Source organism: Scomber japonicus, chromosome 22 (assembly GCF_027409825.1).
Source record: "Scomber japonicus isolate fScoJap1 chromosome 22, fScoJap1.pri, whole genome shotgun sequence".
Classification (NCBI taxonomy): domain Eukaryota; kingdom Metazoa; phylum Chordata; class Actinopteri; order Scombriformes; family Scombridae; genus Scomber; species Scomber japonicus.
This window is the reverse complement of record NC_070599.1, coordinates 23,677,406-23,694,388: the sequence shown is the minus strand read 5'-3', so window position 1 is coordinate 23,694,388 and position 16,983 is coordinate 23,677,406. Positions and strand designations below refer to the sequence as shown.

At 38.9% G+C, this 16,983-nt stretch overlaps 1 protein-coding gene across 1 annotated transcript in view; it reads right to left on the bottom strand.

The window, feature by feature from the left end:
• Positions 1–8,171: 8,171 nt before the first annotated feature.
• LOC128383567 (butyrophilin-like protein 8) overlaps positions 8,172–16,983 on the bottom strand; it is a 30,775-nt gene continuing 21,963 nt past the window's right edge. The window contains exons 2-4 of the mRNA XM_053343171.1: positions 10,183–10,238; positions 9,582–9,941; positions 8,172–8,359 (exon numbers count right to left, since the gene is read on the bottom strand). Of these exons, the coding sequence (XP_053199146.1) occupies positions 8,172–8,359; positions 9,582–9,941; positions 10,183–10,231 (597 nt within the window). The 5' untranslated portion in view covers positions 10,232–10,238. The remainder of the gene's footprint in view (positions 8,360–9,581; positions 9,942–10,182; positions 10,239–16,983) is intronic.

The following is a 16,983-nucleotide window of genomic DNA, read 5'->3' as shown; positions in this document are numbered from 1 at the left end:
GTTGCAGAGAGCAAACACACATCACTGAGACGTCACAGCTGTGTGGTTTAAAACCTGCTTCTATGAATAAAACTTTTTTTCAATGCATACAAAAATATAAAACTGTACATATAGTTGTATAATACTACTTGTATGTAGCTGGGCAGCCTTTAATCACCACCATCTGATGTTATTTAAAAAACAAAACAAACACATATATCTGAGTGTGCTCTGTTGAAGCCAGCCTGTTAATTGTCACAGAGAATTATAAGTAACTAGGCAGCTCTGTTCATAGGGAGGTTCAGGTGCTCTCACTTGGAGCTCAGGCCCAGCCAATGACAGGCCTAAAAACACACATGGGATCAACGCCAGTTATTTGTGTCAGATTATCTTGTCCCACTTGATATTCATATGAGACCCTCCACAAAATGATTCCTCACCTCTCTCTGGATCAGACTCACCAGTCTCATTAGTGTGTTTGATTCATCAGCTTTTAAAACAAACTCTGTAATGTTTCATCTTCTCTGTTTGCAGTAAATTTGATTTTTAAAACTATCAATTAAGAGAATGGGAATTGTTTAGGCCCAAAATACATTTCTGATTTGCTGCTACATTATGAACCATCAGATGAAGGCCACCTCATGGCCTTCTCCAGAGAGTAAATGTGCCATCAAATCAAAGCTACGAGCATAAAGAGGCTAAAAACCTACATAGAGCTGCAGATGTGATAATTGTTTATGAGGTCATGGTTAGCAAAACAAACTTTTTTTTCACAAATGGAAAAATTATACTAACCACAACCACTGGCTTAAAGCATCACTCTGCCCATTTTCCATTTGGGATGGGGGGACACCTTCGTTAGGTGTATTGCCATCCTGATCTTGCCCTGTATGATTGATAGATAAAATTAAGAGCAGAACAAGCATACACATACAACAGTTCCAATAAAAACAGAGCACATATACACGCACACGCACCTCTTCCTTGTTGACGTTTCCATGCTTTAAATATTCCAAAGCGTCGACTATAACAACAACTCCGACAACAACGCCAACTCCAACTATAACCCATGGATCCCCTGGTGGTGGCGGGGTAGTGAGGGTACCTGGATGAAGATAGATAGAGCAGTGTTTGTATCCAATATCAGATTCAACAACTTAGTAGATGGAGCAGGACCATTACACCAATTCATGTATATTTTTTACTGGAAAACATTAGAGAAAAATTGCTGAAGTCAGCACCTGACTCAGAGTAAACGAAAACATTTTAAAAAAGATATTCAGCAGCTGATTCTCTGTTTTTCTCACTAGAGTGGAACACATCGTACCAAAAGCCTTAATGCTGTTTAAACTCACTCACAGACTTGTGAAACCTTTATTTTGCTCATGAAAACAGGAAAAACAGGTGAGGAAATATTACTTAACCATTAAATGAAGCTGTGCTAATGAGTGTTCAGACCTTTTACTTAAGTAAAAATACCAATACTGCTATAAATACTCCATTACAAGTAAAAGTCCTGCACAAAACATGCGGAAGTAAAAGCACTCACGTATTGGTGGCAAATAAAAGAACCATGCGTCACCATATTGCTTTCTGGGTATAACAGACACTCCAGAGTACTCAGATCATCCCTTAAAAACACTAAAGTGTTGATTTAAAACTAAATCAAGGCCTTGAAAGTTTTGGCGAATAACTAAATTGCTGTGGAAGCAGCATCTTCAATCGATTAGTAGAAGTAAGATACATTTCCTGTCGGCCGTTATCGTGGATGTATGAAAAGACCTTACAATCTTATAATAAAACTATGGCCGTTATATTAACAGAAGAAAGCAACATCAAGATAAAAGGATACTTTACCCAGCCATAAGGTTTGCAGCCACGAGGATGTGCGCCAAACTTCTTAAGCATCTGTTGTTAACTCTGTGTTGGTCTCTGTGGAGAAAAAAACAACTTTACAAATGAAGCTGTGGCAAAACGATCATTTATCATCATTAAGCATGAAAAACAAGAACAAGAATGTATAAAGGCAGTGGAGTGTTGTGATTAACGTCCTCCACTACTCCAGCAAGAAAAAAAGAGAGGAAACTACTGTTACATGTTAAAAAAAAGATAAGATACTCCTTCGGAGGCGGGGCAACCACTCTGGGAACCCAGAGATGGTCTACTGGTGTCATAGGATTTTTCTAAATCAGAGGCTATAAAGGGACCACATTTCACTGAGAGAGGACAAGTATATGTTCAACATCCATACACAATTCCTTATTCAGTAAGGCACATCATTTTCTCTAACCAGAAATGCAGAAATGTCTGAGAGGAGCAAAAGGTTTGACCCCTATTTGATTGTGAATGCACCTCAGCTTTTCAAACCCCACTGCCACGATGGAAACAGACAATATAAAGTTTACTAAAGTTCCCTTAACATCATTAACAGGATGAAAACATGCATACCATCAGATCAGAGGGGCAAAATAAGTCCTTGACAGCTGCATAGGGCGCTCTGCTCTGTACTGAGAAATGTCTGGAAAGAGGGAAATGAAATACGACTTCCTTTACTCTTTCTCAAATGTGAAAGCACCATGACTAACACAAACAGTAGTTACGGAAATGTTGATCCCTAACTAGTATCTTATTTATATTCTGCACACTACAACAGCACAATGAAAACAGTAGCTTACCATCAAGTCCTACAGGGGAAGAATTGGTGAAAGCCACCTTCACTAACCTCACTCTGGCTCTCTTCATCCAAATCTGTGTCATCCAAGTTTGCAGCTAAAACACAAAAACATGTAAAATAAATTAATAAAAATAAAAAGATCAAGGCCTGTGTTATGGGTCCTAGGGATGGGAAACCATGGTAACAAATATATGTCCTGTATGAAGCAGGTCTTGTTTCCTGTCCAGATGACATCTCTGTATGATTTATTTAACATCATATATCACAACAGTCACATAAGCACAATGCAGGTTTCCTTCAGTTCAGTGTTACTGTCCTTCTTACTTTAACTTATATCGCTATATATCAGTCTCAATAACACACATGTTCTCTCATCATCTTACATTTTCTTTTTTTTGTCACAGTATAAACTGGTTCACAACACAATTCACATTAAGTGTAGGCCAATTTTACAGTAGCCTATACAATACACCTATAAATACAACAGACTATAGGCTATACTTTGCTTCTGTAAAAGCACTGAAATGTATTAATAAAAAAAGTGCGTGTTTTATTTTAAAACGTCTATTTACCAGGCAACAGGTAAATAGACAAATGGTGGCATGCTTTAACATTATTAGCATGCTGAATTCAAGCTTCACATTATTATCTTCCCTACCACATGACAGATCCGCTAACTTCAGTTCAGGAAGTCGCACTGACCAGCTACCTGACACAACTGGCGCGATACGATGTCCCAAGAAGGAGAAGACTAAAATTTAAACTGCTCATGTTCACAACAGATATTTCTCTTTTAAAATCTATTCTTTAAGTAGTTTCTTTAACCATCCCATTTTCTTTGAATCTGGTGTCATGATGCTTCGTCCGTGTTCCTTGTAACCTGGTCAAATCTAACCCTAACCCTAACACTGACACCTACTGGAGAAAAGTAGTAACTACAAAAGAAATGACCCCTTCATACAGCAGTTTACTGGACAGGTCTCAGTTTTTAGGGATTTTTAATAGGAGGGATGTTAACTCAGGCCTGTGTCTACTGTGATAACTGCTTTCATTTTAATACGGTTCTTCTGAACTCACTCCGGCAGCGTGCAGATCGTAGCTCTGTGTGGTCAGGTGTGCACGTGTGTCCAGTATCTCTGTCCAGCGGCGTTGTTCTACTGCCTTGTCTTCAATCATAAGTCGGCTTCCCTTATTTGGGAGCTTGTTTTGGTTTGATCCTTAATAAATCACTACCTGGCAGTTAATCTAGTTTGCTATCTGGTACTCTTTATTGTTATGCCTGAAAAGATTGAATCTCACCATGCTGCTCAGTTACTGTGAAGAAATGAACACAACTGATGATTTTATTAAATATATTGGCATGTAGACGCAATTTAGTACCTTTATTTGGGATCTTAGTAAATCAGGCCTACTAAGTCATCATGGACATGTGCCTTTATATATACAGGGCAGCTGCAAACTCTGCTGCACTCACTGTGAGTCATATGTTGTGCAGCATTGTTCATACTAAACAACATTATTGTAAAACATGGTTGCAAGCACAAAATATACACACAGAATATGTAGTATGTGGTACAGTATGAAAACCTAATTCTTCATTCTTAAAATGCATGTTTAAGTTCTGCTTAGTTTCTTTTAGTTCCACAAAGATAACAATCTGGATTAGCCACATCAAAGTTGAAGTCTTGAATGTTGAATGTCTCTTTGTTTTTGGGAGGATCACACATTACCATGGATAATCAATGTGTTATTTCAGCCTGAACACCACCAAGTTTGCCTATCACTAGCCTACATGTAAAGGTGTAGTGTGTGTTTCTGCAGGAGCCGTTTCCTCACACCACATTATTTCTGTCTAAAACACTTTAATTAGCATTTTGCAGCTTTAGTTTCCTCTTTCATGTTAATTCCCCTCCAGCCACAATAGTAACATATAGAGGCTCATAAAGAAGTCCCCCTATGTAGTATAAATAGGCAGCATATAAAAGTGTAATAGTTGTAATGCACTTTAAAGTATTTGTAAAGTGTTGTGTGTCTTGGCTCATGTGTGTGTCTTTTATGTGATCTTTTATATGCCAATGCTTAATTATTGTGTGTTGATTTGGGGTCAGATCTGCAGTCATCTATAGTGATTTCTCCACATAATGAGAAATTATTATGTAGACGACTTCCAAAATTTCTCTCTGTGTGTTTAATTTATTGTTTCATTTTGTTTTTCTTGGTGTTAAAGGCCGTGTCCAGAAGCTGCAGTGGTTCAGTCAGTTTTTGACAGATGTATCGCCTTTAAGTAAGACTTGAAAACATTTTAAAGCTTGGATGTGTGAGTGGCCTACTTATTTGCATACCGCCAGCATAAAGGCATATCATCCACTGCCCTGTCGTCTTCACACAAAAACCACAGTGACTCATCACAGCTAAAATAGCAAGGAGCTGCAGGTGTGATTTTCGTGGAAATGTAAAAAGGATAAAAGAGAATATAACACAAAATATATCAATCAAGCCATTCAAATTACATCAACGACCAGTGATACATTGAGTATATGAATAAATACACTCTTTATTTTTTAAATAATGTTAAAAAAATATATACATTTACATATAACAATAACATTTACTTCAACAATTTTAAAGGTGCAAATATGTATATAAATAACAATATAAAACACATTAAATTAATACCAGATGGTAGCAGGTTCAGCATCTGTGCAGCTCTTTGATCATTTAGAGCTGACTTTAATGTTTCCACTTGTTGTAGAGGTGGTGGAGATGGGAAACTGAGGGGAGTGGGTTAGGGTTAGGGGACCTATGGGAGGCATGGTAGGGGTTATGACTGGGGACACCCCCAAGTTTCTGTTGATACGTTGCTCTCAATACATATAGCACCTTTAAAATAAATCTATAGCAAGGATGTTATAATGCTGTTTGAAGGCCTTAAAGCAGAGGTGTCAAACTCATTTTCATTCAAGGACCACATACAGACCAATTTGATCTCATGTGGGCCGGATCATTAAAAGGATGGAGGGAAAGAAGGAAGAAAGGAAGGACATAAGAAGGGAAGGAAGGAAAGACAGGAAAAAGGAAGGAGGGAAGAAAGGTAGGAAAGACAGATGGAAGGAAGTAAGGGAGGACAGAAGGAAGGAAGGAACGAATAAAGGAAAAAAGGAAGGTAGGGAGGAAGGAAGGAAGGAAAGAAAGGAGTGAGGGAAGAAAGAAGGAAGGGAGGAAGGCCAGATGGAAGGAAGGAAAAGAACACAGGAAGGAAAGTGGGCCGGATTGCTCCCCTCAGCGGGCCGGTTCTGGCCCAAGGGCCGCATGTTTGACACCCCTGCTTTACTGTGACATGTAAATGTGAGGAGTACCTTAAAATTAATTATAGCTTATTTCTGGATACAGTTATACGTGTCAATACATTCATCAATTAAAAAAAACTAAACTTCATATATTATTTAAAAGATGCTACTATAAAAATATAAAATATAGAAAATAGGAAGAAAGCAGTTGGGGAAAAAAAAGAAAGTGAAAAAAGAGAGATAATTAAGTAACTCTGCAGCTCCACTGACTTGACCTCAACCTGACAAAATGTTGTGAATTGGGCTGGGTTTTTCACATTATATGATGGGTGCAAGTGTGCTGGGAAGTGGGAAAATAGACAAAATGCAGCCTGCGTTAACATTAGCCTGGCAGGCTTAGTTTTCAGTAACGGACACATTTTTAAATTCATCAATCATTTGCTGAAAGATGTTACATTCTGGGGACATTATGATAGGAGGTCTTTAATAGATAAAGACCTTCCTCCACAACTCTTATAGAGTATCATGATCGCCTGCACAACCACTGTCCTGGATTAAGGATGTTTTGTTGATGCATTTAGAAAAGGGGAAGTGAAGCTCCAAATGAATACTAATGTTGCTCATGATAGATACATTTCATGATATCAGCTTCTTCCCCCCAAACTGTGAACACCACCCAATCCCCTCATCCATGTTCACTGATTAATTTTAAGGTACTTCTCTATTTTTCCAGCCAGGGACATTTACATTTTTTTTTGAAAAAGGAAAACAAAAAAAAAAGTCCAGGGCAAGAATTGAAATGTAAGCATCTTTTAAATAACATATATATACCTATTTATTTAGGTATCCTGGCTGGATTCTTATTGAATTAAATATTTTTTAAATTTTACTTAACAACCTCCTCTCCTTTCATTTCCATGTTCTGCCACCCCCACCCCACCCCGCCCCACCCGGCCTCACCCCCCATCCCACCCCACCCCACCCCACCGCGCCCCACCCCCCACCCCGCCCTACCCTGCCTCACCCCACACCCCACCCCACCCCGCCCCACCCTTTCCCCTCGAGTGTATTTATTCATATATATTTTCTACATATTTCTTTAGTTAATTGGTCTGTACTTAGACCCAGCAAAATGTCCATCAGACACTGAACAACATTAGCATTAGCACCCCACCGCGCGCCACCCCCCACCCCACCCTACCCCGCCTCACCCCACACCCCACCCCACCCCACCCCGCCCCGCCCCGCCCCACCCTCCACCCTTTCCCCTCGAGTGTATTTATTCATATATATTTTCTACATATTTCTTTAGTTAATTGGTCTGTACTTAGACCCAGCAAAATGTCCATCAGACACTGAACAACATTAGCATTAGCACCCCACCGCGCGCCACCCCCCACCCCACCCTACCCCGCCTCACCCCACACCCCACCCCGCCCCGCCCCGCCCCACCCTCCACCCTTTCCCCTCGAGTGTATTTATTCATATATATTTTCTACATATTTCTTTAGTTAATTGGTCTGTACTTAGACCCAGCAAAATGTCCATCAGACACTGAACAACATTAGCATTAGCACCCCACCGCGCCCCACCCCCCACCCCACCCTACCCTGCCTCACCCCACACCCCACCCCACCCCGCCCCACCCTGCCTCACCCCACACCCCACCCCGCCCCACCCCACCCTACCCTGCCTCACCCCGCCCCCCCCGGCCCCGCCCCGCCCCACCCCCCACCCTTTCCCCTCGCCCCACCCCCCACCCTTTCCCCTCGAGTGTATTTATTCATATATATTTTCTACATATTTCTTTAGTTAATTGGTCTGTACTTAGACCCAGCAAAATGTCCATCAGACACTGAACAACATTAGCATTAGCACCCCACCGCGCCCCACCCCCCACCCCACCCTACCCCGCCTCACCCCACACCCCACCCCACCCTACCCTGCCTCGCCCCACCCCACCCCACCCCACCCCACCCTACCCCACCCGGCCCGGCCCCGCCCCGCCCCACCCCCCACCCTTTCCCCTCGAGTGCATTTATTCATATATATTTTCTACATATTTCTTTAGTTAATTGGTCTGTACTTAGACCGAGCAAAATGTCCATCAGACAATGAACAACATTAGCATTCATTCAGAAAAGGTCAGAGGTCAGGTTGGATGTGCAGAGAAAAAACAGCTTCACACAGAAAGGAAAAAGATTCAGTGTGACAGAAGTCTGAGATAACTTCTATTCTTCTGCAGCCGTGTTATCTGTCTTACTAAGAGGTTTAGTAAAATAACGTCTGAAGGCCAAGCAGAGTCCAGCACAGACAGCGAGTCCAGCTGCTGTCAGTCCAACATAGAGGCCGATCCTTCCCTGACTCTCTGGTTGTGGTCTCTCAGTAGGTTTCTGAGGTTCTGGCTGATCAACAGCTGCTGTAAAGGAAAGAACAACTGTTGGTGATTTGTCTTGAAGAAGAAAACACCTATCTGATCTAACCTATCAATGATAGTTGTTACTTGGGAATCAACATAAACTATCAAGGACATAACTATTGAAGCTACATTTTGTCTTTGATTACTGTGCTTCATTTGGTTTCAGCTTTGGGTTTTCCTGCATCTGTTAACAGCAAAATGGATATGTCCAAAAGTTTCGACCACTCGATACAGCGGTAAAACTGTCCGTACAGATGAGCAGATATAAATAAACAGTAAAACCAAAGCAAAAAGCGTAATGAGATTTTAAATGTTTAATTTTTAACTTTGTCAGAATTAGGCTGTGTAGTAGTTCTGCAGTGGTTACTATGGCAACAGTCATATTTATATGGAAGAATGGATATTTAAATAATAGTAAAACATTTCTATTATTTGTCTAATAATGTTAAAGCTACTTCAGTGAAATAACAATGTATAGTTTTACAGATGAATCCACATAGAAATAATCATATTATTACTGTTTATGAGTTTCAGCTCATTGTTTAGCTGGCCAGCTGCAACTTTACTGTTCTGGTTCACTGCACACTTCCTGCTAACAAACACAGTTAGCTATAGACTAGCTGGTTAACATAGGAAGAATTTAGCAGCTAAAGAGCCAGATATTTCCCTCAGGAGTTGGTAGAACAAAAAGTGAATATTGGACTTACATTCAGCAGGTGGACAGAAACACAACTCCTAAGGGCTACTTTTCAATATATTTCTTGAATATCTTAACAGGCAATAGCTTTTCAACTTTATAAAGGTGATAATGTGTCAACGTTGTGTCTATAATTTGTTCCTGTGACAATAAAATAAGACAAATGTGTGTGGTTTTCAGTCCTGTATTTTGATACAGGACTAAAAACCCTACACCTGTATAGTACTCAAATGAAAGTGAATCCATACCAGCAATAAAGCAGAAATCATGCAGTTTAGTAATTATGAAGAAGCATTTAGTGATACATTCATTGGTTGATCAGTAGATTTTTAAAATAAAATATTTTTCTTAAAGTCAGTTATTAAACATCTGGTTCCAGATTCTCATGTGTGAGGATTTACTGTTTTTCTCAGTTTTATATTGTTATGAAGCAAATATCTTTGAGTTCTGGTCTGAGAGCAATTTGAAAATATCCTCCTGGGGTCTGGGAGATAGTAATGAAAATTTTTCACTGAATCATCTTACCAGTGACATTGAGGAGGCATCTGTCAGAGCCCACACCATCATCTGTTTTCACTTCACATATGTACAGACCCGAGTCTTCAGTCCTGAGTCTGGACATATGAAGTCTGATTCGTCCTTCTCTGAGGGCGTCTTTGTCACTCTGAACTCGTCCTGCAAACTGTTCATCCTGAGACTCTGGGACCTCAACACCCTCATGTACATGATACAGGACTGAGACATTGTGATCAGTGAACATGTCACAGTAGATGATCAGTGAGGTGGAGGAACTGTCAGGTTTGGTTGTAAACATCCATTCCAGTGTGATGTTGTGGTTCTCCTCTGCCTGATAGGAGGTCTGTTTCACTTTCACTTTAAATGTTCCTGTTGAGGAGACAGAGAGGGAAAGTGTTTAAAATACACCAGTAAAAAGGTCATGCTTGATACCAATAATAAATACAATCTAAGCAATAATTGAATATAAATCATCTTCCCAACTGTAATGAAGAGTTTCTACTGGCTTTAATAGTTCTGTTGATGTTTTCACTGATATATTTTACAACTAAAGTCATCAAATCTTTTGACTTTTCTCTTTTTGGATGATGAAGTGAGGATGTAAACTAACCAGAGACACAGGAGGTCAGGCTGATGAGCAGAAGGATCCTGCAGATCATCTTCTCCCTGTGAGAGGAGACAGAGGAGAGGAGTCATGAACACATGAGGTCAAAGTTCAGTCATCACAGGTGTGAGAAGATAAGTCAGGTTGTATTCATGCATCACAACAAGTCTTCACATTAATCATCTTTAGTACTTTCTGTCATATTGTCCTGCAGACCACAGTTTGTTCTTCTATGAATACATTTTAAAAAGCCTCTCAGGTGTCTGTGTGCAGTGATGTGATTATGCAACAAGGTTGTGCAGGTTAAATTGATTTAGTTGGGAAATGCAGGTAAACAAATTTAACTCTTTCTGTACCTTTTCTATAGGCAGTGCATTGTGTCCATAACTTGTATTCCCCTTGTTTTAGCCCTTAAGAAATCAGTGACTCCAAATTAAGCAGTTTTTTTCGTAGTGTGTTCTACAATCAGTGATTACCTTTGGCGAAATCAGATACTCATTCAAACAAAAATATCAGACCCAGAAATTACTGAGTATTAGTAGTATTCAGTATACAAAATATAGGCCCTTTAACTTTTATGCAATTCACTGGGCTTATTTTATACTGTTAACCTTCCTTCATTGCAATATCACAAATAATTTTATTTGCTGTCACCTCAAAATAATAAAGCAGCACCAAATGAATTGAATCAAATACCTTTTGTTTATCAGTAAAATAAGATAATGATAACCACACACTCACGCATTCACACAACCTGGGCAGGCCTGCAGGTTGCAGACTCAGGACCAGCAGGTCAAGTCGTCTTGCGCCCTCCACTGACAGACCCTGGTTGACGTGGGGGAGATGTCCTTTCCCTCTCCTCGGGAAATCACCACAGCGACAGGGGAAATCTCCTCACTCCTCCTAGTGGCGACCTCTCGTGGTGAACAGTAGGACAAGTTCCCCTTCCTCTTTTCCCTCCGTACCTATTTGTCCCGCCCCACTACCAATCACAGCACAGAAAAATGACATGAATCAACAAAGCACCAATCACTTTTAGAAAAAAAGAAACAAGGTAGGCTTTACTCTTCTTTCCCACACAGTTACGCAACAGCACTTGTACTCTGCAACCTATCTACCTAAAGTGGCAAACCCATACTTTGCATTAAACTGAACATTTAAATCAAAATACAAATTTTGTAGTTGTACAAACGTCTTCTTGTTATCAAAACATACCAGTTGTAATAATATAAGGGTGGCTTGTATTGTGCTTGTATTAGTGTTAGGGTTGTACAGTAAGTAGATACTGTTAGTTTGCACCCTAGAAGCATTTACCAAAACACAGTAAGGAACTGAATCTTACCACCTACGCACATTCATATTGTATGTATCTACATGTCACAATGTTTTATAGTTGATGCTGGGATCCATAACTTCTTATATGTTTAATACTTGTTGATTTGCAATGACTACATCTATATCTCTAGACTGGAATATTTCTATGGACACAATAGTGGTCAAATCAATCTTGGTTGCATCAACAGTTTATGCTAAAACATATGTTGCAAACATGGAAACAACAGTTTGAAGCCAAAAGTAAAGAAAATTGTAAATTATGGTAAATTATCCATTAACACAGATGTGTTCACTTCTACACTTGAGGCATCTTTAAGATCATGTATGTTTCAATCGTTGCCAGCATGTCCTCATAAAATAAAATAAGTCTGGTGGTTTTTTTTCTTTCTATTTTCGTTTATTGACCTAACCCTTACATTCTGTTCAGGGTCACATTTTGACCACTTTTTTACCTTTGAAAGCTTTAAAAACACCTTATACACATTTCTTTTAGCCAGACTTTTACTAATGTTACCCACAGTATACAAAAACGGAAATAACATATGAATAGATTTCTTTCATGCAGCTGACGTATATTTTATATATGCAAATGTAGAAGTTTAACCTGTGTTTATCTAAATTCAACTTGTAAAAGTCTTCTTGACTGATTCTTTCTGCTCATGTGAAGGGGGAGCGGGCAGATTAGGACAGACGAAAATTGAGCAGAGCAAGATTGCAAAATCAAATGACACAATTTAGACTTCCGAAAGAGCTGTTCAATAGAATCCAATCGGTTGCGAACATCGCAACACTTCTACCATTAACTACTGGACTAGTGTTTTCCAATACACCATGGTAAATTTTGTGATACACTTGACTCTGAGTATGAAGTGATGTAAACAGAAATGTAGTGTGCATTGGTGTGTGCACACATGTGCTCAAGACTGCAAGTGTGGGTATTGTGACGCAGATATTATAAGATGGCTACAAGATGGCGGTTTCTTTGAAAGGCACGCAACCATCACACAGGAAATGTACATATCCACACAGAAATCAACCAAATACAGTTTGAAAACACATTTTACACATTTTTGTCCAGTGGGTCTACAAAGCTCATGGTTATGAAAACATCACCCATTATTTCAAAAAGCAAGGCTTGTCTTACCTGTTTTTTTCCCTCACATGTTTCTTTTCAAGTCATCCAAAACTTCATTAAAATCCAGAGGTTGTTTGCTGGGATAGCTGATATGATAGTTGATTTATTTCTCCGCTGCAGTACCTGTTATTACATTAACTGTATATCTGCTACTGACACTTTACTTTCAGCGTTTTTCCTAATGTACAAGAGGCGTGGATGAGGAATCAGGAACGTCATTAGGTGTCAGGTGTCATCTCTCATATGGAAAAAAGTGGACTTAGAAAAAGTAAAGACAACTGTTTAGTCTATCACAACGAAGCAGTATGACGAAGACAGGGGTTGTTGGGGAGTTTGATATAACCTATTTTTGCATGTTCAACAGCTCCTTGCTATTTTATCTACAGATGAGAGGAAGCTCAGCCTGAAGGCAAGCATGGACAAGTTTATATAGACAAACATTACTGACAGAACTGTAGAAAAATATGTCATAAGATCAAATATACAAAAAAGCTCTCAACAGTCTCTCGTCATCTCTACAGTTTCAACATTTTATATATCTATATTATCATCTATATTTTTAATAATGTTCCCTTTAATTACACAAGTTTAGCATCCTTTTTTTCTATTTTAATAATAAGTGGAAGTTTTCTCCATAATACTTTGTCATTATGTGGAGAAATCACTATAGATCACTGCAGGCTGATCTGACACTAAATCCACACACGATAATTAAGCATTGGCATATAAAGCAACACATGATAGAAACATATGAGCCAAGACGCACAACACATTAATGAACACTTATATCAGCTTACAAATATATTAAGGTGCATTACCATGAAAGATGAAACTAAAGCTGCCAAACAAAGTATATTATAGACATTCAATTAAAAGTAAAAACATGCAAAAACAACATGGTGTGAGGAAACTGCTCCTGCAGAAACACACACTACAGAAGACATAAATTACTCCACAGACAGGCCTCAGAGCTGCTTTAATGGGGGCTGTTCACCACAGTGAAAATAATGACCAGTGGACTATAAATTGCAAATACACAGCAGCACTTTTTTGTTTGGCGCTTGTTTGCCACAATCCTGTGTATGACTCAATTATCACTAAATATGCAATGATCTGTTTACAACAAAATTGTTATATTTTATATTTGATTCACATCAAGCAAGAATGTTTCCCATTCTTAGGCCAATCTGTAAACCTATGTGGTCTGAGTGTAAGATCGGTTGTTGAAGATAAACTCTTCCACTTCTGTCAGTGTTGTCAGCCTACGTGAGGCTTGTCCATGCTTGTCATGCTATCTAGAGAGATATTAGATGGCATGACAAGAATGATAGACAGATATAGATCTCTCTCTCTCTCTCGCTCTCTGCCTGTCTGTCTCTGTCTCTCTCTGCCCTTACCACACCTCACAGCCAGATCGTTGACTATCGCCCTGTTTTTCTGTTCCTGCAGATTTACCTCAGACAGACTCAAGCCTGCTTTCCAATCCTCCTGTCTCAGTATGACTCCCTGCTCTCAGGAATGGCCCACCTCCATTTCCTCTCTGTCCTCTCTGCTCTCAGTCTCCAAGTGTCTTTTAAAATGATATTCATATATCTAATGCCTGTATGTACATTGTAACAGTTTTTGGATGCTATAATCATACCTCCTATTCATACTGGTCGTGAAGTATAGCTCAAGAGATGGGAAATAGTTAATATAAGCTTAAGGTTCCCCAGTTGCAACAATAAAATGCTGTTTACACAATGATCCATCGGTAATAATTTCAAGCTCCCATCCCCCATCATCTAACAAATGACTCACTGCTGCAAGAATGAGTTGTTTGCTCTCTTGGGTGTAGAATAAGTCATCACAAGCCACCACTTGATTTGATGTGACTATTCAATATATATGTTAATTAGAGGAGAGACTGCAGTGGGATATTAGTCTGTTATTTTTCCATCACACATATTTGAACTTGAATCCCACTTTTCAGGTTTTAAAGATGCATTGCACTAGCAGGCTTTGTAGCAGTGTCATATTTCAAAAAATCCAAATGAATTCCCGACTTCATTGTAAATCTCCACGTCCAGGCAACACTTTGAATGCAGAGTTAACATCTCTAGTGCACCATGAATAAATGGACTAGAACTAATATTAACATTAAATACATAAATGTTCATCTCACATTTTCCCTGTCTGTCTAAGAAGATTTCTCACATGCATACAAACTGTGCCTTTAAAGTATTGTTTGTAAAAAACAAACCGGTCTTAAACAAAGAAACAGACATGAACAACACGGGAAAGCAAGTACACAGGGTAACAAAGACAATCTGGCAAAGAAGACATGGTGGGGCGGGGTTATATACACACAGGGAGGCAAGACACAGGTGAAACAAATAGGTAATCAACTAAGGCAGGACAGTGGCTGCAGTGGTTCAGACAGTTTTTAACAGATGCATTGCCTTTTAGACAGGCATGAAAAAACTCTAAAGCTTGGATGTGTGAGTGGCCTACTTATTTGCTCACCGATTAAGACACTACTAAAGGCATATCACCCACTGCCCGGTCTTCTTCACACAAAAGCCGCAGTGACTCATCACAATACCACTGACATTTGAGAAAAGTAGTTGAATATGGCAGACAAATGCAAATATGACAACCTCCAATTGCCACAGTGCCGGCCACTGTAGTCTGTTGTTCTAACCCTAACCTAATATAATGGATACACTTATAAATATTTCTCCGTACAGTCCACCTGTATGGAGAGATATGTTTGAAGTGAAGGATGCAGTTTTATATATCTGGTAGAGGACAGATATTAATATCATTGCTTAACTAATCTTAATCAGGAGTTTTTATTATAGTTATATGTCCAGTTTGCATTACAGCTTTTGTACATTTTGTAAAAATACAGCATTGCATCTGTAGCATGCTGAATTCAAGCTTCACATTATTATCTTCCCTTCCCTGACCAGCTACCTGACACAACTGGCGCGATACAATGTCCCAAGAAAAAGACTGAAAATGAAACAGCTCATGTTCACAACAGATATATCTCTTTAAATTCTATTCTTTAAGTAGTTTCTTTAACCATCGTATTTTCTCTGAATCTGGTGTCATGATGCTTCGTCCGTGTTCCTTGTAACCTGGTCAAATCTAACCCTAACCCTAACCCTGACACCTACTGGAGAAAAGTAGTAACTACAAAAGAAATGACCCCTTCATACAGTAGTCTACTGGACAGGTCTCAGTTTTTAGGGACTTTTAATAGGAGGGATGTTAACTCAGGCCTGTGTCTACTGTGATAACTGCTCTCATTTTAATACGGCTCTTACAATAAACACTTGCAGCTTTATTTATTGTTGATTGAAAGACAAAAACATGCCACCTCTTTCTGAAGATCAAATCTATTCTGGTTCAACAGGTTGTGAACATAAGATTCCCTTACATACATCAAAGTCAAATTTTACCTTTTTTTTTTAAACATTTGAGAGCCGTAACAACACCCAACACACATTTCTTTTAGCCAGACTTTTCCTAATGTGACAGAAACAAAAATGGAAATAAAATGCATAATTTTTTATTTTTGTGCAGCTGAAATGTGTAAATGTACACATTTAACCTGTGTTTAATATATTCTATAAAATGTTCTCCTGGACCATAAAATAGTGATTGTGAATATCTTTTTTCCATAAGATTAATCAATCGTTTCTTATTGACTGCTGAGAAAATTATGAATGTGAATTAGTGTAGAGACTAATTATGAGTCAGAATATGAACAATATGTGCGGGTTAAAAACAGTGTTCAATCATTTATTTGCCTGCCATTGCTGTAGGCTTATAGCCCATCACTGATAGCCATTAGTATTGAACAAATGCATAAAATTCAATTATTAATAATTTAATAATGATTACATTTGAATATTGAATGCAGTGGTTATATTCTTTATGTTTTGGGGGAAATCAGTGACACAGTACAGTAGAATATCTGCAGTCTGGTCCGTGTGTTCTTGCTACAGAATGTATGTTCTGTTGAGTTTGAAGTATAAAAGACAAAAGACAGCCACTGTCTATCCACATAACTTTATTCTGGTTAAAATGAATATAATATCTTCATGATAACCATAGCTTTATACATACATAACCTTATGTGATACATACACAACAAGACTTCCAGTGCCTATGACCACATTCATTCAGTGATTCATTACATATGATTAAATCAGTCAGAGGTCAAATGTTGAAAAGAAAGTGAAATCTACTTTGAATGTTTAAGATGAAACAGACCATTTACTTTTGTTGTCACTATGGAAAGAAGGTAAACCAGTGGAGGCAGTGTGATGCTCTGAGCAAAGTTC